The sequence below is a fragment of the Martes martes genome (assembly GCF_963455335.1).
Source record: "Martes martes genome assembly, chromosome: 3".
Taxonomy (NCBI): Eukaryota; Metazoa; Chordata; class Mammalia; order Carnivora; family Mustelidae; genus Martes; species Martes martes.
In genome coordinates this window covers 137,884,860-137,908,244 of record NC_137890.1, presented here as the reverse complement: position 1 = coordinate 137,908,244, position 23,385 = coordinate 137,884,860, and the positions used below count along the sequence as shown (strand labels likewise).

The window sequence follows — 23,385 nt, the reverse complement described above, 5'->3', positions numbered from 1 at the left end:
ATATTTTCTGTTTTTATAGCCCAAGCTACTAGATGGCAGGAGCCCCATCTTTCTGACAGGAGCAGAGCCCCTTCTAAGAATGTCTTTCAAAAACTGCTTTGGGCAGTGGCAACAATCGTCCCTAGTGAGACCCGATAATGAATTCTAGAAATGCCTTAGATTCTAATGGAAAATAACACTCCCTTTCCACCAACTCGTGCATGGTAGTTGACAGCCTCGGCAAAGCTTTCCGTTTTCCAGAGAAAGGCCGAGATGTGGACAGATAAAATGAAATAGCCTCTCCAAGCCTTCCAAAAATGCGGTGCCAGTTAAAATGTAACAAAATGCCCCGATGCTGGTGCGGTGCACCAAGACGCTTAAGAAAAAGAGGCTGCAGCTCTGCTAATGTAAAGCAGGTAAGAGCAAGAGGTAGAGCTGCTTGGTGGCAGGGTATCAAGTCTGCTAAGCATATGTGAAAATCATTAAGGCTTCCGTATGTTAAAAAGAAAAAAGTACTGAACACATTCCAAATAGACTATTCTTTATTTGTAGGAGATTTTCCCCTATTTCTGGGCAAAGAGGGTGTGATTGCAACGGGTATGTTTGCATCCTATCCATTATTAGCATACTCACAGGTAATCACTGGTGAGAGCTTCTATCCCGATGACTTCCCAAGCTCCTTTTGTAATGAACGTGCAATCCTGATGGGATTTTTTTTTAAAAAGATGTTTATTAAACTCTCTAATCGAAGTGGAGGGCTGAATCTTTTATAGCAGCAATTTAGATGATCTTACTCTCCTTGGGTTTCTCCTCCCTATCCCATCATCCTCCAGACACCACTTCAGAATTTCGATCAGCCGGGTTATTGGCACATACTGACCGACTTTACCAAATGATTTCCCCTTCAACTTAGTCTCATTAAAAAAGAGATCAACCCGAAATAAATTATGTAAGAATACTTACTTGCTTATCTATTTGGAACAGGCAAATGTGTTTGTAGCCATCTTGGTTGCTGATGATCTTGTAGAAGCTCTTCCCATCAGAAGTAAAATGAGGTTCTGAAGGCCTGAACTACAGAATAATAGAAAACAAAAAAGCAGATGAGGGCACATCAGTCTCATCTCAGCACCAACTTTAGTTTTTGAAAGTCCTCTCAACACCTCTGCCCAAAACCCATGCTTCATTCACTTGCCAAGTGAAACCAGAGTGTCTCAAAAGAAAATTCTCCTTCTAGAAAATGCAGACAAAAAGATCTCTCTCAGAGAATTCTTTACATGGAGTAAGCGAGAGAAAGCCCATAAAGAGGCTTACGCAGGACTCTCAACACGTAGCCGTGGTATTGTTATCTCTGGACATCTCTCTACGAAGGATGACTCTATAACTTCTGGCTATAAATGTGCAAAAATTAGCATTTCTCTTTCAGTTTTAAAAAGTAAATTTCCTCAGTGTCACAGATGTGCCTTCTTGAAACAGACTATTATTATTACTATTGTAACTGGGAGTTCGTACATCTTAATTCCCTTCGCCTGTTTTGCCCATTCCCCTCACCCCTTCCCTCCTGGCATCCTTGAGCGATTGCTTTCTGTTTGGTTTGTTTGTTTCAAACAGACTATTATTTTTACTGTTTCAGATAAGAGGTGGTTTTTAATTTGAGGGATTTGTTCCCTCCTTTTTGAATACAGATTTCTTTTCGAAAGCCAAAAAGTCTTTAACCATTTCTGGACTGGATACTGTAAGGAATGTCTGTTGTGTATTTCACGTGGAAACATTCTTATAGTTACCATTTTTATTGTATGTCTTTTCATTTTGCTAAACAGGATCAACAATTTACCAAAAAAGTAGTTGTATGGAAATACAGTATAAAATTTCCATTTTTCACAGTTCAATAAAAGATAGTTCTCAGAACATAATGTAGTTTCAGCAGAAGAATATCTACCCCAGCCTGAAAGGAATATGTCGCTTTACGACTTCGATTTCCTTACTACATTTGCGAGCAGGTAGGAGATGGTCTTTTAAAATTGTTGGTTCACTTTACCCTCGATGTTTCCTCTCTTATCAGCTCCCATTTTGGGAAGGAAGAAAAATGCTTCCCTCTTCTATTTAGTGATTCAAAGTGGATTCATTTATGGAGCAAACTGAGGCGTGCAGTACACTTGGTGTTCTCATTACAGAGCTCTGAAACACATTCCCCTCTCTAGACCTGTGTTCACAGCCTTATCTTTTTAATACATTTCCCTGTTTCCCCTGGATGGAGTTGTGCCTAGTAGAAATGTGTGAAAAGTGGCATCTGTCTGGTTAAATACAGAGAGGAAAAAACATATTTTTTTCAAAGAGTCGTGAGGAAGTGTAGCGTGTCTCTTGCCATGGAGGAAACCACTTTTCATGTTGGCAAACCTCTCCCCTCTGCCCAATCAAAGCCTGAAGGAAAGGGACGTGTGAATGCTATCGGAGCTCTGAGCCCAGCTGGAAGGGGTCCTGTTTCTGGACCACGGGCCTCCCCTCTATGCCCCAAGAGATGTGAAGGAAATCTTTACATTTTTTTTTCTTCCGGTCCCTTTGTTTCTCTCTTAAAGGAGGCTTAATAGAAGTGGTCACAAGAATTAGGTGAGATTTGTTCATCGTCTTTCTGTGAGGGGCCACAACGGCTAGAGATCCTTCCATAAAGTGTTTCCTCCCACGGTCCGGTGGCCTCACGGCTGGTGATTCTGCCCAAGGCATAGCGCTCGCAGCACAAATGAGAAGCGTGACAAGTCTCTGCGGGTCACCGTGCTTTCTTGGATACCACTCTGCGTCTGGGGCCTAGTAAAGCGTGAAGCCACACGAGTATGAGTTCCTCCAAAGGGGGGTGCACAGCAGGGTTGCTGGATGGATACAGTGGCCGCCGAGTTGCCGCTGCATATAGCCGCGGCTCCTTGCTCATCTGTGTAGGCTGTGGGTGGAAGCCACGTTTGCTGCCTCCAGAGCACAGGCCTTTAGAGGTGAGGTCAGTGGGCATCTTCAGCATCTTAGCTGCTTTTCAGCAGTGGTTGCTTTTTAACTTTTCAGGAGCTACCGTCTGCCTAGAGTATGTCTTCTGTTTTGTCTGCTCTCAAGTTTTCACCTGTCCTGTTCCTTTTTCCCACTGAGCGTGTTCTGTATTCCCCATGAAAAGACATCTCTGGGGCACCTGAGTGGCTCAGTGGGTTAAGCCTCTGCTTTCGGCTCAGGTCATGATCTCAAGGTCCTGGGATCGAGTCCCACATTGGGCTCTCTGCTCAGCGGGGAGCCTGCTTCCCCCCCCCCTCTCTCTCTGCCTACTTGTGGTCTCTCTCTCTGTCAAATAAATAAATAAGATCTTAAAAAAAAAGAAAAGAAAAGAAAAGACATTTCTGCAGGGAGCATTTAAATATTTTGAGAAATAGGTCAGGTAATAACTCTATTAATAGCAAACAACATAGGGCCCTACTTTGGTATATCTGCATATCAAATAGCTCTGAGTATCTGATCCAGACCACCAAAAACCCATAACTCAAAGCACTTACTCTTCCAACCCAGCCAGTGGTACTCATTTCAGTGTGTTCTTGTGCCTAGAGAGGGAAAAATACAAGGGCAGCGTTTCAGAGAGAAGTGAGGTATTAATTCTATTTTTTATCTGCAACTCGTGGTAATAGAAGCAAAATTGTACTTAAAATAACCGAAAACTATCTCCATTTATATAATTGTATTTGTGCTCAGATTGTTTATAGGATTGCATTAGGACCTTTACCTCCTTGCCTAGAGCTCTGTCTTCCATATGTGGCCCAGGAAGCTCCCCCAGCATTTTCAATTAAACACACACGGCACAGAAGATGATGTCCTTTATCTTGCCTCCATCCCCACCGGCTTGTTCTGACGCCTTCGTTCTTCTGTTTAGTGTCACTGCTCACCCAAGCCAGAGACTTGGGAGTCACTCTAGATGCCTCCTCTCCTCAGAGCCACCTCCTCAGCCCCTACCTCCTGGTTCTTTGACTCCCCTCATCCTTCTCCACCGTTATTGCCTTAGCTTCTGTTCTCATCAGGTTTCCCTTCGTCCATTGCCCTGACCTCCCGGTTGGAGACCCTGCCGCTCTTCTCCTCTTCCGGTCTGCTCAAACCCCGCTGACCTCATTTGGCAACAGATGACAGTTCTAGCTCATTATGATCCTGTCCGATTTAACACCTAGAAATAGCTCTCTGTGTCTTACAAGTAAGTCTGAACCCCTCAGAATGGCACCTGAGCCTCAGCCTACCTCCACCCTCAGTTCTCACCATGATGCCTCTCCCCAGCCCCTCCTCTGAAGACCCAAACCCTGGCACTCCAAGCCATTGCCTGGATGCCTTTGTCTCAGCCTCTGTGCACGATGTCCTTGTGCGCTTATCTGAGCGGGGTGCTCTAGGCGTCCCTTGTCATCTCCCATCGCCTGTCCCCAGTTGAGTGGATCATCTTCTTTGGTCCTACATTCCCTCTGTACTTTGCTTGTTACCTTTTAGGGCACAATATCCTGATAGTAGGATGATAGAATTGGCGGGAAGCAAAGAGCTTCGGTTTCCTCGTTTGGAATCCGGCTATCATGTGACCTAAGTGACCTCCTTAACCTCTCAGAACCCCTGTCTCCACGGTGTCTGGCTACTCTGAGTGTTCAAGAAATGGTGACTATTATTACGGATTATCCTAATGGTATTCCCTACTAAAACAACCACGTTTTAGGGACCAGTGTGTTGTCTCATTGGTTTGTTTCTGTTTGTTTTAAATCCAGAGCTGTGCACAGAACTTGAGGCATAGTAGGTATTCATTGTTTGCTGTATAAATAAATGAATTGACAAATCAAGACAAGGGGTGCCCAAGCTTTCTGAGGCAAGAATCTGCACTGTGCCCAACCGGGTGGGAAGTGCGTAGAGGGGGAGGCATGTAGGCACAGAACCCATTACCAGAAAAGGGCTTGGAGAGGTGCCCTTCACATATGTCACTAACCCTTCCCTGGACGTTGCCCCTCCTGAGGCTGTTGGTTCGCAAAGGGGCTTTAATCCCGATTCACTAGCTAGTCTGAACCTTGTGGTTTCTTGTGGGGAATGCCCTGCACCATTCCCCAACACCTCAAGGTTGAATTAACACTCGCCTTTGCCTTAAGGTTGCCACCCTCTCTGCCTGGTTGTTATCTATTTATGTTCTAAAGTTGTTGACTGCTGAAGTATAGTCACAGGGTGGTAAGAGATTTGTGGCCTTTTGATACTAGTTGTGTTTCACATATTCTCAATCAGTCATTCTCTGCTCTCCATATTTTCTCTGTTGAAACACACTTTGTTGACCTAGAGGCCGCTGGCCTTCTTGGGCTGTCTGAATTTTGACATCAAATTCCATCTTTTGGGTTTCCAATCACCACCCCCTCCCCAAGGGATAATATCCATAACTGAAACCGTATGACTAGTGAGCAGAGATGAAATGGAAGTACCACCAAATAGCAGATTCTCCCTAAAAGTTAGTCAAGACTCACCCACTGTCTCAGGATCTAACAGACTCAGAAAGAAAAGAAGCTCAAACTTTATTTGCTGATTCCCAACCATTCACTCTCCCCGTTTTTGTGGAGTCCTTGGATCACATGTAGCTTTAGAAGCAGAGCATCGCCATTAAACCTTACCTCTGGTTTTCTCCACATGTTGGTGGCATTATTATAGTCACAAATATTCATGACTGAATAGTTCTGAATCCTTCGGAGCCACTGCAAAGAAATCCTTTCTTCATTTACCCATGTCACGTCACACAAGTAGTAATCCCTGGAAGGAAGGAAGGAAGGAGAGAGAGAGAGAGAATAACTATTTCCAGACCTTGGTACAGACAGACATTTTACTCAATGAAATCAATCTTAATAGGCATATAATTTTAAATGGTTGTTGAAACCATTTAATACCACAATATTTTACCTTTTTCTGAAAGCTTGAAGTGTAATTTAGTTTTGAATGGAGATTAAAATATACCTGACAGGAAAAACAGCAGCTAACATTATATAGTGGCTTAGCAAACGTGACTCACACCACCGCTCAGGATTTTTTCAAGTCCTTAACTTGGCCTTTGGTGGTGCCAGGAAGTCAAGGGTGACATTTTTCCCATCTCTTTTCTGCTGTATTGAGAGAACATTATAGTGAGGCCAGACACACTGGCTGAGATTCGAATATTTTCTGGTCATCTGACGTGCTTCTCCAGAAAATTCTTACTTTTAGGGTGAAATTATAACTGACCCTTTTCTCAACTTCGTTTTTCAAAGGAGAAAAAATTGACTCACATCTCTGTGAACTTTGAAAATCAAATAATTATACTGTAAAAATCTTTTCTCAAAAGTCAAAACATGAACCATGTGAAAAAATCAAGGAACCTTAACACAAAATTTATGCTAACAGAGATATCTCCAGCAGTATGTCTTCCTCCAACACATACCTTTAAACATTTTCAGAGCTACCTTTTGATTTATAGTGAGATGCATGGAATTCTCAATTTACTTTTCTGCTATCCTACCTAAATATTTGCTCTGCATTGTTTATTTTATTTGATTTGCTCCTCCTAGCCCCCCACCCCTGTGTGATGATCTTGAGTGATCATTCTTAAATCCTTTTTTTCCCCCACTGTCTGATAAAAGCCTTGTTCCCTTTTGTCAGAAAAATTCCAAGAGACTCTTTTTTCCTCTTTCTTCCTGACTGGCCCCATGGCCATAGCTTCCTCATCAACCCTGAATGCTCTAAAATGCTCCTTCACTCTTCCCTTCACAGGCTGTGGCCACCCCCTCCTCTGTCTCTTGGCTCTCCTTGCTTGACCACAAGCTCTCTGAGGCACTGGCCGCAGCTTTCTTGTTCACAGGGCGTCCCCGGGCTCCAATGGAATGAGTACCTGGCACCAAATCGACACTGAAATTCTGTGGAATGCGGGCCTGACAAAGGGGAAAGTCCTGTTGCGTTCTTTGTGGCCTGAACAGCTCTGTCCTTCCCCGGAATTCACAGACCCTGTCCTGTCTGCACTCCCTTCACAGACACGAAACGAAAAAGCCAATATTTATTGAGCACTTAGGATGGATCACCGCTTCACTATCGCCCTCCTATAGGTGGGGACATCTCCTGTGTTAATGTCCCCTCCTGAGTCCTCCAGGGTCCCCTCCTGGCTGTCCCCATTGCAGGTGGCAAGTACTGAAAGAAGATCAAACCCCTTCACCCAGCAGCAAAGCACCATCTTCCCATAAATAGGGACTCCTCGCCGTTTCAGGCCTTTCTCTTGCTTAGTAAGAATCTATACACCGGGGCATCTGGGTGGCTCAGTCGGTTAAGCGTCTGCCTTCCGCTCAGGTCATGATCCCAGGGTCCTGGAATGGAGCCCTGCGTTAGCCTCCCTGCTCAGCGGGGAGCCTGCTTCTCCCTCTCCCTCTGCTCCTTTCTCTCCCCCCAGCCCCCAGCTTGTGCTCTCTCTCTCTCTCTCTCTCAAGTAAATAAATAGAATATTAAGGAAGAAGGAGGAGGAGGAGGAGGAGAAAGAAAGGAGAAACCTATACACCATCCAGTCTGCGTGTCTGGTATTCCATGAACACCTTCTGAGATTTCCCAGGTGCCCTCACTTTGTTCAACCCGCCCCCCGTTTGTTCACCCTGCCCTCAGTCTGAAACCACTGCTATGCTCTAACTTCCTTAGGTCTTCCTCAAATACCCACTATGCCTTCTTGGAAAGTCCCTCCTTCCGCACCAACATCAGCACTCTTAAGGTGCTCATCACTCACGACCACCAGGCTGCAGGGTCTGAGAGTGCGAGCCCCTCTTGGCGCGCACAGGACCAACAGCGCCTATCGGAGTCCAGTGCTGCTTCTGCCCTGTGCCCAAGCCACAGGCATTAAGGAATCTTGCTGGGGATAGGGAATAAATCATTGCAAAAGGGGATGGGACTATGACATGCAAGGGAGAAACAAAAATTTTTGAGATTAACTTTCTTGACTAGGGGTCTGAAGGCTTTTTCAGTCAATAGTTTTAAGTTTTAAGTTTTAAGTTTTGCGGGTCACATGTGCTCTGTGACAATTACTTATCTCTGCTTTTGCAGCACAAAAGCAGCCAGAGACAATATATCAACGAACATCTGTAGATGAGTTCCAGCAAAACCCTGAGATCTGAAGTTCACATAATTTTCACATGTCATGAAATATTATCCTTCTGGTGATTTTCCTTCCCAATCATTCAAAATTGTAACAGTCTTTCTTGGGACACCTGGGTAGCTCAGTGGGTTAAGCCTCTGCCTTCCGCTCAGGTCATGATCTCAGAGGTCCTAGGATCGAGCCCCGCATCGGGCTCTCTGCTCAGCACGGAGCCTGCTCCCCCTTCTCTCTCTGCCTGCCTCTCTGCCTGCCTGTGATCTCTCTCTCTCTGTCAAATAAATAAATAAAATCTTAAAAAAAGAAAACAAACAATCTTTCTTAGTTGCAGATCATACAAAAACAGGCCTGGGGCTGGATTTGCCAGTGGGCCCTGGTGGGCTGATCCCTGCTCTATGCCCGTGGTTCTTATTCACAGATCAAATTCCTTTGTAAATCAGATGGAAATCAGGTACCTTTCTGGAGTGGGAATGGGGGGAGTCTCCTTACATACATGCACACATTGCCTGGAGCTCCATGGGCATCGATTAGGATCACAGGCCCCAGAAACAGGAAACTTTTCTAAAGTGGCCTGATCAGGGGAAAGGGCAGGCAAAGGGGGAAGAAAACTCTTTAACATGATTAGTGGGTCACCTTTACTAAGGGCTTTATCTGTAAAAACCATACATGATACTCTAGGTTCAGAAATCAGCAGTGGAAAAGTAACTTTTTTCCCATTCGAAATCACAGAGTAATGGAATTTGGGAAGGTTGCCAGGGAACTCAAATGCATCTGGCCCTTTCCCTGCCCATTTCTACATCAAAGGTTCATGAACCTGTGTCTTCTACTCTCTCTGTCACTCTCGGTAGCCCAAGGTGTACTCTGCACCCTCTGTAAGGGCTGCTCGCCAGCCAGCGGACAGGACATTTTGAATCCTCATGTAAACACACCCCTGTTTAATCACAGCTTCTCTTTAGGATTTGGAATTAAAGGGAGACAGAGCGGCGCTGCGGACCCCACCCTGAGCCAAGATCGTGCCAGTCTAAGATGTCAGTGAGTCATAAAAACTATATAAGGGAACCAATGGCCCAATAGTACTTTTTATTGAAAGGTTTAAGTCCTACTTAGGACCAGAGAAATCCAACAAGCAGGTTTTCAACTATACTTTCCACTATATGCTGATTTTTAAAAAAGATTTATTTATTTATTTGAGAGAGAGAGTGCGCATGCATGAGCAAGTGGGGGAGGGGCAGAGCATCTCAAGCTGGCAGACTCCTTACCCAGCCTGGAGGCCAAGCCCAGCTGGGGCTGGATCTCACGACCCTGAGATCATGACCTGAGCCACCCAGGTGCCCCTCCATGCTGATTCTACTCTGTAAACACAGAGAGGCTCTACTGAACAGACTGGTTATGTAATGGTGGGAAGGGGCGGAAGAGGGAATGTCAGGCAGCCTGGCCTTCCTTGAGCCAGAGACTGCCTCTCCCGTCAGGCAGAATGATTCAATAAGCTCTTCTAATTTCTGGGACAATGTTATTTTTAAGGAGCGTGTGGTTGACTTTAATACTAAAGCAATGGAGCGATTTCTGGACATAATAATAGGAGTTCACACCCATGAGCAGTTTACTATGTGCCAGGAACTGTTCCAAGTGCTCCACATAAAGCTTGTGGCACCCTACAGGGTAGGAATGCTAGGATTCGTGTTTTACAGACAAGGAAAGGGAGGTGTAGAGAGGTTAAGGAACTTGCCCAAGGTCACACACTGGGAAGTGTTGGGAGGCATGATTCAAACCAGCCAGTTGGCTTCAGATTTTCTGTTCCTAGTAGCTCCCTCTATACAGAACCTCCACCCATCCCTGTGGTAAATACGGTGGGCTAGCTTCACCCTCTTGCCTTTTTTCAGGATAAAATTCCTCACTCTATGAGGTCTATTTATTCCCACAGAGTGTGTGTAAACTAAATAGCTGAATTTTATAAAGCAAATTATATTTGATTGTGCTGGGACAGATCTGCTTTTGAAGGTCATATTTCAGAGACTCCTTTTGCAAAGTGACTCTTGCCTTGTAAACAGTAGGCGTTTAATAAATGTCTGTTGCGTTGCATTAATTCCCCTAATTTGTGTAAATGTTTCTTTTGGTATGTTAAGGGTACTTTTAACATCAGGTCGGCATTACTGACTGGGAAGAATATTGGAGAGAAATCGCTCCTCAGAGCAACCGCAGACGGTGGAGTGATTAATTCGGTGAATCACCCAAGGAAGCGGGCGTTCTGCCAGTGCTGGCCCCCGGGCGCCATGCCACCCTCTGCTCTGATGGGGCTGCCAGCCCTCCTGGGGCTGCTGACAGATCGCTGAGGAGAAGGATAGGTGGGGTGAGGGGGAGCCTGTCACAGAGGGCAGCACCCACAGCACATGAGGTCCTGAAGGGCTTCCTGTCTTGAGGTGTCGCTAGTTTCCAGGCTGTTTCAGTCCGGTTCCTTTATCTCCTGTGTGACAAGCCCACACCCTGACATCTCTACGTTATAGATCAAGGATTATCAACTGTTCGAGGAGGCATTTATCTATTACATCACTCAGGAGTAGAAAAAATAGGGTGGGGCAGGTCATGAGCTGGGTGTGATGGGTCCCCGGAGCCGATCAGCAGATGTCGGGTGGGGTCACCTCAGTAGAACGTGCCCTTCCCAGTCCTCTAGCTCAGGCCAGGGAATGTGCAGATGGCTGGGAGGAGGCAGAAAAGAGGGACTGCTAGGCAGGGTCACTTGGAGGGTCGTCTTCGGTCCTGGCTGTATAAACCATTCCACACACATAAAGTCACCCATATAACATCCCTCATCCCTCCACACAGAAGCTTATTCATTGATTCTACACATATTCATTGAGCCCTAGCTCCATCTCAGGCCCTGCACGAGAGGCACCAGATATAAAATATAAATATAAATATAAATATAAATATAAATATAAATATAAATATAAAACGGGGCCCTACCTATAGAACTTCCTTACTTGGATCCAGCATTGTGAAGCCAGGCTCTAAATAAAGTAGGTAGGGAGTTTATGATTTTATAATATACGTTGTTTTCTCTCAAGGATTTTGAGCTCACCAATTCCTCTTATAGTTGTCAAGACAAATGAGCAGCCTAATCAATCTAATCCACTTGACCTCTAACTCAGGGAGGGCAGCGGGGAGGCTCCCTGCCTCTGGTAGGGCTTTGCCTGCTCAAAGCTGTGTGGAGCAAGGACGTGGCCTCAGAAGAAAATGAGTGATGGGCGCATGGGGGCAGAAGAGGGGAGAAGCACGCCCCACCCTCCTGCGGCTACACTCCAGGCAATCCTACACTCCAGGAGCTCGTGGATGGCTAGGAAACATGGCAGAAGGTGCTGGGCCGTTTCTGAAGAGGCACAATTTGCCTGGATTAACCTGGCCCCGCTGGACGTTTGCGTGAGGCCAGAAAGTGGGGCATCACTGCCTGCTAGAACATTTCCCCCAGAGAGGAGCTCGAGCCTGGTTTTACATAAACTGCGGCCTCCCTGGTGTTAATAGAGACCAGAGCTGGATTTATAATTCCCTATATAACACATTCCTGAGGCATTTCCAGAAACGACTCCTCAGTAAAATACATCTCACACAAAATATCCCCAGTGAGTGAGGCAGTCCTCACTAGGAATGCAGCATAAAGAACTGCAAACAATGACTTAAGGGTTCATTTGTATGGGGCCAAAATGAAGTCCGTGAACTTGCGCACATTTCCTAAGCTCAGCTCCTGGATGAGGACTCTTAAGGGGGGAAGAGCCCACAGATGAAGACCTGTGAAATGGCCATGATAATGACACAGTAGGCGGTATATTGAGTGAGATGTGAGAGAGGCATCAGGCATAGTCCCCACCCACAGGAAACACTCGATGCATCGAAACCCCATTATTCAACGAGTCTGGTCGGGCAGGTGTGGGCCTCTGTCCTATTCCCAGATCCCATGCTAACTGCTGTGTGAACTTGAGCAAAAGAGTTTCCCTCTCTAAGCCATAGTTATCTCATCTGTGTCCCACATCATTGTTCTCTGTGTGTTCTGGAAGCCTGCAGGTTCTGTCTAATATCCTGACTCCTGGAGGAAGCAGATGGGGACAAGGCCTGTGCCTGCAACCTGAGTGGTAATGGTCTGGTTGGTTTCTGGACCTGCACTCCTGTGTTCTCTCTCACTTGAAAAAAAGGCTTTGGGTCCTTACAACAGTTTGTAGACCACGAGTGAGGTCTAAAGCCCCTTCCAGATCTAAGGTTCTTCAGAATAGGGGTTTGTGGCTCATTCTCCCAGCAGACAGATGTTGGTCATAGACCAAGGGTTCCCTCCAGGCCCTGCTACTCTTTCCCTGGACAGCCCTGTACTCCCCACATGTGGGTTACCTTCCCCTTCAGGGCCATCTCCCTGGGCTGTGCCCTATGGTTCTTCCCTGCTCAAGCCACATATACCCCAGGATACTTTCTCTCATCCCTGGGGTCATCAAAACCCATCTCCCCCTCCTCAGAATGTTTCTGCCCTTCTGTTTACGCCTCTGAAGTATTTGCTTTTGGGGTCATTTATCGGAATATATTCTATCCTCTGCTTGGTCGTAATTGCTAAAAAGATAGTAGCTCAGCCCTATGGACATCTGTTATGTAAACAGCAGGTGCTCAGTCAATGTTGATAGACGAGATGACTGGATGGGGCCACACAGCAGATTTCAGAACCTTCAGGTAAATTTTTATACCTTTGGACAAACTCAGAAAAAGCGATTTTTAAAAATTTACTGATAACTGATTTTTTTCCTCCAAATGAATAGGTTAAAAAGATATTTCTAATCAAGTCAATGAATTAATGACTACAGAGCAGAGCCTACAGCATTCCTGATGTGGTGAATTCAACCCTGACAAGGATGCTTCCATGTTGCTCTGATGGGAATTCCAGGAAGCTGAGGGCAGTGGTTGAATTCACACAGAGAAGGGCAGCTAGCAGAGTACTTGTAAGCTCTTTTCTTCTAAGTCAGACAGGTTTGAATATAGACTCCTACTTGGTCATCTTCTTAACTTCTAGGCCTCATTTCCTTATACGTAAAAGAGGCATATAATTATAGTTGTTGGAAAGAGTTACTTTAAAGACTAAGACTAATACAAAGCCTGTAATAATGCCCCGTGTCTGGCACATAGTGAGTGCTCAGTATCTACTAGTTATTATTTAAAAGCAACAAGAAAACCAATATAATGAACAGAAATGAATAGAAAGCAACTTACCAGCCATAAATTGCATGCAATGCCAGGTGGTTATCTTTACAGGAAAAGCACAGGGGGCTGAGGGTGCACAGTGGCAGACTTTCAAACCACCAACGATTATTTAAGCAAGTGACATCCTGAGGCATGTCGGTGTCATGAGGATCCCTAAATTTCTCCAGTTCTCATGGGGACCTGCACAGCCCTTGTGATCTGACCTCACTCCTATCACTCACCTCTTCACTCAAACTGCTCTGTTCGCTTGGCCTCCTTGCAGGTCCTCTCACACACCAGACACAGCCTCTCTGTAGGGCCTTTGCACCTGCTCTTCCTCTGCACGGATACCAAACCCCCAGCTACTCAGGTGGCTAGCTGGCCCTCTGTCTTATGTCACTGCCCACAGGCCATCTTATGAGAGAGGGCTTCCTCCCCTGACCTCCCACCACCATCACTATCCCCTTCCCTGCTTTGATGGTCTTCACAACAATTTTCTGTCCACCTGGTTGTTGTCTGCCTCCCCCACCTTGAATGCATGAGTCCATGATTCCTGGGACTCTGGCTGCTGTAGTCACTGTGCGACCCCATCCCGGTAACTGTGCTCAGCATGAAGACATGAAGTGGAGGCTCACCAAAGAGTGGCTGATGAAGGGCTTCTGGGCATGGGGGGTACACCACGGGACACTACCCCTAATTCTGCCATTCATTTTTAAAATGTTCTCCCTGAGATCTGTGAAACTGTACAACCCACACGTCCTGACCAAGGCACTTACCCTGTTGAAATAACATCAGGAGGAGTGATTTCTACTGAAGTTGCATTGGTGTTTGGGTCGAGATCGTCGATTTTTACAACAAAGAGCTTTACGGTTGGATTTACAGCTCCTGCCTAGGAAAAAACAGTAACAGAATTGATATGGACAAAAAATACCACATCTTTGCACAGGTTTACAACTGTACAAAAATGTCTGCAGTAGAGCAATAAAATTATAATCACAAGACACATTAAAAATCTATATAGATAAATCTAATACAGATAAAATGAACATAAAAGAGAGTCACGAAATGCAACTTTTTCATGTTCAGGCAGAAACATGTCTATTGACAGCCCCTAGCACTCCTGTTTAAATCATGAATGTTCATAATTCAATGTGTTTTGTGCAAACAAGGACAAACTTTTAAAAAATCAATTCTATTATTTTGCAAATATACTCTGACTCCAGAAAGCAAAAAGTCTAATGGCTGACAGCTAGGAAGAATACCCTGGGTTCAGCCCAAGACACAATCCACCAGGAAAATGAGTTTACCTGAGCCAAAAGCCAATAACACTAATTAGGAAGCCATCATTTGCACTCCAAATTCAAGTTCACCATGTTTGAGCCTTACAATCAATATGATGACAGAAATCTACAAAACTTTTTTATATATACACACAGACCTTCAATTGACAAATTAGTTAGAAATAATATATTTTTAGTGAGAGCATTTCATATATTTTTTTTTGCCAGTTTCACTCATCAAAAAATAACATTCCACTGAAAATACATCTCTATATTTAGTCTCGGATCCTTTTTTTTCTTTTTACTTCCTCTGTCTTCCTAAAATGGCAGCTCTTCATGAAGCAAATTGAGTGAGTTGGTAAAAATAAAAATCCCTTTTCCCAAGTTGCTTACAGCAGAAACATTTACTATTAGATTTTCCTATAGATGATTCTGTGGCCATTAATATTATGATACTAGTGAAAAATCCTGGTTGCCTTCTAAATCCCCCTCTTCCTCGGTTTACACTGCTTAACAAAGCTGTTGGATTTTCATAAATATGCATCCCGTAGGGGGAGAACAGCCTTGCAAAGCAAGATGTGAGACCATTATTCCAAACGCAGGACGTGTGAAATTCACATTAGTGCCAAATCTATACCAGAACCCCTGAAACTAGTCATGAATCGGTTAATTAGCAATACAACCTGATATGTAACCGAGCTTTTCAACTTCATCCAGGGTACATTCCGACTTCTAGAAATAAGAGGAGCTTGTGATTCAAGGATAGCTTCTCTTTTCCTCCACTGAAACATTCTCATTCCCCCTACCTCTTTCAAAAGCATTTTCCCCATCTTTTTCGGCTTGTCATTCCTCAAAGTTTTTGGAGAAATTACAAAACCTTAAATCACACTCTTTCCTGGGATAATAAAAATACTTTAAAATTGCCAGATGCTGTTGACTTCAGCAAGAGTAATCACAGCAAGCTGTTGAAGAGAGACTGACAATATTTTCATTAGCAGGAAAGGATTAAATGAAACCATTCTCTTCCTATCAAATCTCGGAACCACTACGTGAACAGGAGCACAGACCTTCGGATATGGAATCCGCACAGTCTTTGGGTACTGCAGCGACTCGTCGGAGTAGAAGGAGTATTCAATAAGTGGGACTTCTGTGTCGTTAAATTGGGCATATGCTAAAAAAGTGCCTTTTGGAGACCACCACAGAGCAGAGTAGGCACTGAAGATTTCCTCTGAAAAAAGACATAAATTGTTCTGTTACAAGAAGTAGCTGATAAATTGGCTTTGGCATTCAAAATATTGTTCTCATTAGCTTTAGTAATTACAGTAGAGTTCAACTAATGAACCATTTTGCATTTGCTGGGCTTCCAAATTCAGAGTAATACAAATGAATAAAAATAAAATCTTCAAGGATAGATCTGGATTGTAAAAATAAGTAACCCGTTGGACCATTTTAGAATATTTTAGCACACAATATTTAATATAAGCTCTACATTTTTTTCTTTATCTTATAATCCTCTAAATTTATGCCGCAAAACATACTAAAAGTAAATTTCACACAAGGGGCTGATTCTCCTTTCTAATTTTCAAACAGTCAACATGCCAGCATACTCTCCCCAACTGGGCTCAGTTTGTACTGTGCCCACAGGGTACTGGTGGGTGGTGTGTGGTTCCAGACTATCGAACTAATATGGTGCCCACAGTTTACTACTCTTGGCACAAACAGGGTGTGGGAAGGATGGATTTAGAATGACAAGGCACTCCGTGAGACCCCAATTGCAAAACATCTCCTTCGCTTAGCCTCGAAACTAAAGACTCTAGCGGGTTAGCATACTCCTCTGCTGCCTACAGTGATGGTAAGGGAAGAGGGTCAAAGAGAGAGGCAAATGAAAGGAGAGGTCTTGCTCTCCAGAATGTTGTTGGACTCGTTCTCATTCTCTGGCAAATGTAGTTCTTTCCTGTGTTTATTATGGAGTCTCTTCATGGGACTTCCATTGTTTGGCTCTTAAAATGCCAAAACCTCTTTCATGGAGGGTTCAGGTAGACCAAATGGAGACTCCTAGTCCTTTATGCAGATTTAATCTACAAAATTTCATGTTCTGCTGTGGGGAAAGAGGGGGGAAGGTAAAAGCAGAAGTAAAGAAACTTGAGTCTTAGAGTTAGGAAATCATCCGTCCCCATCACAAATTGAGTGAGGGTCAACTGATTCCTGAGGCCTCATTACAAGTGTCTTCCAAATGCTGGTTTTCAGTAATAATAATGATAATGGTAATAGTAGTGGCGGTAATAGTAACAACGATAACAATAGTAACACAATGTAATAATAATTACTATGATGAGCAACCAACATTTAAAGAGTGCTAACCATGAGGTAGATTTGATATGCAACCAACATCTATGATCTCTGGCAATCCTCACAGTAGCTCATCATGCAGGTGAGAAAGGGGCAGTGGGCTTAAAGAGAAGTCATTGCCCATAGTCACATGGCCAATAATTGACTGACTCAAGAATGAATCCAGACTTGTCTGGTTTGAATCCATGCTTCTCACCTCCATGCTCTACGTCTTTCCATGCCTATTTCAGTTCTTCCGGTAACAGAAAACCTACTGGGTAAGGCAGCCTGCTCTGGCTTTATCTGTTTTCTACCTATGTCATGGTTCCATTTGTGTAGTAATTTAGAATTTACAAAGCACTTATCTAATTTAGTCTTCACAAAGATGCCTAGATGAGTCTATTCTGTTTATATCCCATTTTACAGACAAGGCAACTGACGGGCTTAGAGAGAGAGAGAATGAATTGCCAGAGATAAGACAGGGACACAGGCCCGTGACTCCGAGTCTAGGGGTTTCTACCGAGAACTTCTTCAGATAATGAGTGGATGTCTCTTTCCTGTGGCTTCTACCCATTGGTTTCCAGTCTAAGATCAAGATGCAAATTACATAAAATGAATACAATTACAGCAAGATTATGGTTTTTAAAATTGCTTCTAAGTAAAGGTAGCAGGTAATATCTATGTTTTGATTGGTAATATGGAACATATTGTTCTATAATTGTATATAGAACATATCCTTCCATACAGGGATGTATTAAAACGATTATTATAAAACTACTTCTGGTCAAACTCGAAGTTCTGAGAATGAATAGTAGGGAGAAGGGAGAATAACAAAGGGGGAACAGATTTCCAGTGCTTTCTGATACAAAGCTGGCTGTGAGCAAAAGTGTCTGTGGCACCCCCTCCCCCACACCCTGAACCTCCCTCACCTGCGCTATCCTGTGATACCTGCCGTCCGACCACTCTGACCTTCCCTTGGACTTAGTGCCTGCCCCTGAATAGGTCCCTTGATTCACTCTATGAGAATTACTGATTGACCTCTTTGTCTCCTGCTCTGCGCCGAATTCCCTAAGAGCAGCCATTGGATAGCATTTTTTCCCTGTGTCTCTAGAACCTGACATAGCACCTCATAGGTAGTTGGCACTCTCTGAATTACCCACACCCCCACTGTCAGCCCAGCTATTATAGGGCGAGGAGGGCTCCATCTCCCAAGCTTATGTCTTTCTCTCTCCCTCTTCATCCTCCCTCTCAAAATTCTCCTTCTCACTTCTTGTTAGGTAAACTCTACTCACACTTTCGAGTGAATGTCATGGGATTCACTTCAAATCAGGAGGTGAAGTATCCTTATTTTTACAAAAGAAGACACTTGTTAACTAAAGTAATCATTTAAAAATCATGAAAGAAAACAAAGTGAAAACATTAAGACATTGAGAAAGAAAGTCATTTGGGATTCTGGGGCAGGGCAGGGGACACATGTCCCAGAGGGTAGGCTGCTGTGTGAGTGTCCCTCCATGATGTGGCACACAGCCCCATCTGGCCTTTGCAACTTTCTTTCTTCTTTTACTTATGAACCTATAAATTCTCAAAATCTACTCGTTCAGTCTTATACTCAACAAGTGTTCATGGCTGCCGTGGAGACACTCCATGGGAAGACAGATCTCGTATATGGAGACACAAGTGTGCTCTTTCCAAATATGGATCATTCATAAGTATATAAAACCAATTATAGGAAGTTCCCCAGAGGAACCAAAGTCCTATTTTTTAGAGACAGACCCACACTGGAACTGGGAAGCCATTCTTCTGTTTGTCATCAACACACAAAATGAGATAGATCTTTCCACCTCTTATCTACCTAAGAAAGGACTAATCGTGTGAGGTGTGTTCTCATCCTAGAGATACTCAGATGTTTCGAGGAAGGGTCGAGTTGCAGCTTTGGGAAGAGGCCTTATCCAGGTCACTTTGTGGGTCCTGCAGGTTGTGCTGTGCTGTCCAGCAAGCGTTTTTCAATTGCTAAGGGACAAGTGCTAGCAAATTTCATTATAATTTTTTTCTGGGTCATGGGGATTTATCTTTCTTTTAAAGTGATTGTTGTTGTTGTTATAATGTTAGTCATTTAATTGAACTTGACTTGCACTGGGTAAGAACCAAAATTAAGTCATGAAGAAAAACTTTTTTTTTTTTTTAACTATGAAGAAGAAATAAGAAGATGAAATAGGATGAGAACTTAATAAGCATTAGGCAACTTTGTGAACAGTCTGGAATAGCCTCAAAATGCCTTTTACCTTGGCAGCTATAGATGCGAAAAATGTTTTTCTAATATTTTCTTAAACTCTATCCTAAAAGAGAATAATCCTTTTTAATAATTTTAGTTCTTTTTATTTTTACTGATTTTCCCTCAGAAGACTTTCTAATTATTTTTTCCTGCTTTAAAAACAGGAAATTATGATTTGTCCAAGTTCAAATGAACACAAATTCTCTGTAAAACAGATGCTTTCTTCCCCCTCTATTCCCCAGCCTCCAGACAATATTTTGTCAGCTCTTGGAATGCTGTGGGAGTATTTAGCTTTCCTTAGTAACTCTGGGTTAGGTAGGCCCAGTTAGAGAAACATCTGATGTTAATCTGGAAGCTTTTATGCCCCAGTAAAGCAGAAAAGCTACCTATACAGAAAGGCCCTTTGTAGGAGGAGACTGAAGACAATAGAGGCATTGAGAGACAATGAGGACATCAGGGAAAGGAGCCACTGTTAAGAAATCCTTGTTCTGGGAGACACCTGGTATTGTGAGTGCTAAAGAGATTTGGTGACATTAAAAAAAAATGCAACTTATTTTGAATGCCATTGAATTTCTCCATTTTAAGAGAAATGTTTAACTACTTAAAAAAAATTACAAATTTTCTAATTTGAAAAAGCTTTAAAATCTCTACCTTCATAAACCCAGTCAGTTATTCCATTGGATATTACATTTTCTTCTCCAGTCCATGTGATCCTCTGACTTGTTGAATTTGGTTCATTTTTAACATAAATATCATTGTTCCAAACGTACGCCTAGAAACGTTGAAAAACAGATTGGTGAGTAATAACCTGTTATAACATATCTTATTCTGGAGTTAAAAGATATCTATCAACTGTTTTATCCTCAAATAATGTTGACATGTCAATGTAAATGATTACTTTGGGTTATTCAATTTGAGCAAGATAATGTCATTTACTACCCCCTCACATTTCATTTATTTATTTATTTATTTAAAAGATTTTATTTATTCATTTATTAGAGAGAGAGAGAGAGAGCACAAGCACGGCGGGGAGTAGAAGGAGAGAGAGGAGCAGGCTCCCCACCCAGCAGGGAGTCCAATGTGGGACCGGATCCTAGGGCCCCGGGATCACCACGTGAGCCAAAGGCAGACGCTTAACTGAATGAGCCACCCAGATGACCCACCCTTCACATTTTAAAAATTATTAAGTATACAAGCTGTAACTCCAAATAATTCTCAAGACACTCACTATATTAAAAAGAAGCAGCTCAGCTCACAAACCCCACTGTTTGAATGCTGGAGTGCCTGTGAAGAGTCAGGAGCCTGATCATTTCTACAGAATAACGTCTGCTTCCCATTGCATTCAGGGGGCGGTGAGTTGAGGGAGTGCATTCGATGTTGGGAGGGAGAATTCTGTCTACAAATGAACATCCCGTCTTCCTATTCAGATTCTTTTGCACTTCTGACATTCTCCTAGCATTAAGAACATGAAAGTATATCTATAGGGACACAGAGAAGGTCACAGAACCAGCAGGAAGGAGGTACACACCCCAAAACAAACAAACAAGCAAACAACAGCAAACTGAAATACAAGAGGAATTAAAATTTTAATGGGTATTTTCCCAGTCAATAATGAATTCTCCAGTAGTAGTTCAGAAACTTTCAGGAATCTTATTTACTGTGTTAGACTAGTAAAATGCTATTTTAGGCAAGAACACTATCTTTGATGTTGAAGTACTTGCTTCCTAAGTGTCTGCTCTGTGTCAGGTTATGTAGTTTCTGCATGTGAGAACGTTGAGTCATTATTTTTTTCTGAAAACAGAAGAGACTCACTAACCAATTTATGACCCTCTGGTGACCATGTGATCCACTGTGTGTTGTCTGGAATTTTCTCTTCTGTAATCAGCCTCCTGAAAAAAGAGAAAAGGCAACATTACCAAATGAATAAATCACAGTGGGATTTCCTTTTTAAAAAAGAATGTTATTGCACTAAAGAAGCTTAACAGATTTTATAAGGAAGTCACTGACCTTTTAGCTAAGTCATAGATGTCATATGAAGCCGTGTAAGAATGCCTCCATTGCTATAAAAGAAAACAAACATCTCAGACTTCTGTGACTCTTGACAGTTCAGCCACTTGCTATAGGAGCACAAGATGACATGTAAAGTAATATGACATTGTATAAATCTCACATTTTATCGTGTCTTATAATTCCTAGCTCAATCCTTACAATTTTGGAATTAGGAAGAGATTCTTAGAGAACATCTAGTATGAATTCTTCTGGACCGCGTCTGTAACCTAGCTCTGGCATCACCCCTGCCAAGGAAACTTCTCAAGATCACAGTGGGCTGAAGTGTTGCTTCATGGCAAACATCACTCCTAACATTAACCGTAGCATGGGAAATCTACCTGTCCAAGAAAATACAAGTTTTTACTTTTTTTTTTTTTAAGATTTATTTATTTATTTGACAGACAGAGATCACAAGTAGGCAGAGAAGCAGGCAGAGAGAGAGGGGGAAGCAGGTTTGAGAGAGAGGGGGAAGCAGGCTTGGGATGGGGGAAGCAGTTTCCCTGCCGAGCAGAGAGCCCGATGCAGGGCTCGATCCCAGGACCCTGGGATCATAACCTGAGCCGAAGGCAGAGACTTTAACCCACTGAGCCACCCAGGCGCCCCACAAGTTTTACTTTTCAACCATGTTACTGACAAAATACTTAAAAGATCTATAATTCTATTGCTGGTGGTGATGGGGAGAAATACTTACTTTCCTACTTTGATCATAAAAATATAAAGGGCTACAGATTTTTTGAAAGTCACCTGGCCAAAAAAAAAAAAAGAAAGAAAGCCACCTGGCAGTATCTGTTAACATTGAAACATATATACCATTGATATTTTAAACTGTCATCTCAAGAATTAAAATTCTTAAATTTTAAAATGGGATTAAAATGGGATTAAAAGTTTTTAAGACATTTTATAAACATTGTTTTGCCAAGAAATGTAGAAGTTTAAAAAGGGACAAATTCCTTGGAAAACAAGTTATCAAAACTGAGACAAAAAAATGGAAAATCTGTATAGTCTTATCTCTAAAAAAATATTGAATCAATAAATAAAAACATGTGCACAAAGGAAACTCCAAACCCAAATACCTTTAGCAGCAAACTCCTTGTTATTTAACCAAAGGAACTAAAAACTTACACATATACAAAAACCCTCCACACAAATTTTTAGTTTTATTCATAATTGTCAAAACTTAGAAGAACCAAGATGTCCTTCAATAGGTGATGGGTAAACAAACTATGGTCCATCCAGACATTGGAATATTATTTACCAACAAAAAGAAATGAGTTATTACATCACAAAAAGCCATGGAAGAAACTCAAATGCATATTTTCATGTGAGAAAAACCAATCTGAAAAGATTACATATTGTATGATTCCAACCATATGACATTTTGGAAAAGGCAAAATTATGGAGACAATCAAAAGATCAGCTGTTGCTAAGGGTTTGGAGGAAGGGAGGGATGAAGAGCTGAAGCAAAATATCCTCTATGATAACAGGATGGTGGATACATGTCATTATACCTTATAGAACTGCCAAAACCCATAGAATGTACAACATAATGAACCCTAATGAGAACTATGGACTTTAGTTGGTTATAATGTATCAATAATGGCGCATCAATTGTAATGAATGTATCATACTAATGCAAAATGTTAATGATATCGGAAACTGGGACAGAGGTTGGGGGGAGATGGTGAGGACGTATGTGGGAACTCTGTATTTTCCACTCATATTCTCTAAGCCTAAAGCTGTTCTAAAAGAATTAAGTCTATTAATTTAAAAATAAATGAATTTGAGCTATGCCAGATAACTTGGAAGAAGTTCCACACAGAATCATTGAGAAATGCAAATTACAGAAAAGTATAGAAAATAGGATTTTATTTTTTATAGAATAAGCAATGACTAAAATAATATCTATCTTCATAAAATATCTATCTTCATAGAATTATTTGAATAAGGGGAAAATATAAAATATGGAGAGAGATATATACTAGGTTCTTAACATGTGATACTTGGGGAAAAGGTGGGGGAGAGATGAGGAGTAAGGAGACAGATATAAGAGGAAAAAAGATAAGACTGAAGAATATATATATATATATAATGTATATATACACACACACACATTCACATGCACACAGATTTGCATTTATGAAAAATTATATTTATATGTGGAT

At 42.5% G+C, this 23,385-nt stretch overlaps 1 protein-coding gene across 1 annotated transcript in view; it reads right to left on the bottom strand.

The window, feature by feature from the left end:
* DPP4 (dipeptidyl peptidase 4) overlaps positions 1 to 23,385 on the bottom strand; it is a 79,866-nt gene that overhangs the window by 27,216 nt on the left and 29,265 nt on the right. Inside the window, 9 exon segments of the mRNA XM_080798708.1 lie at positions 613 to 680; positions 943 to 1,050; positions 3,501 to 3,545; positions 5,613 to 5,748; positions 14,071 to 14,183; positions 15,642 to 15,802; positions 19,826 to 19,946; positions 20,991 to 21,063; positions 21,182 to 21,234. Of these exon segments, the coding sequence (XP_080654834.1) occupies positions 613 to 680; positions 943 to 1,050; positions 3,501 to 3,545; positions 5,613 to 5,748; positions 14,071 to 14,183; positions 15,642 to 15,802; positions 19,826 to 19,946; positions 20,991 to 21,063; positions 21,182 to 21,234 (878 nt within the window).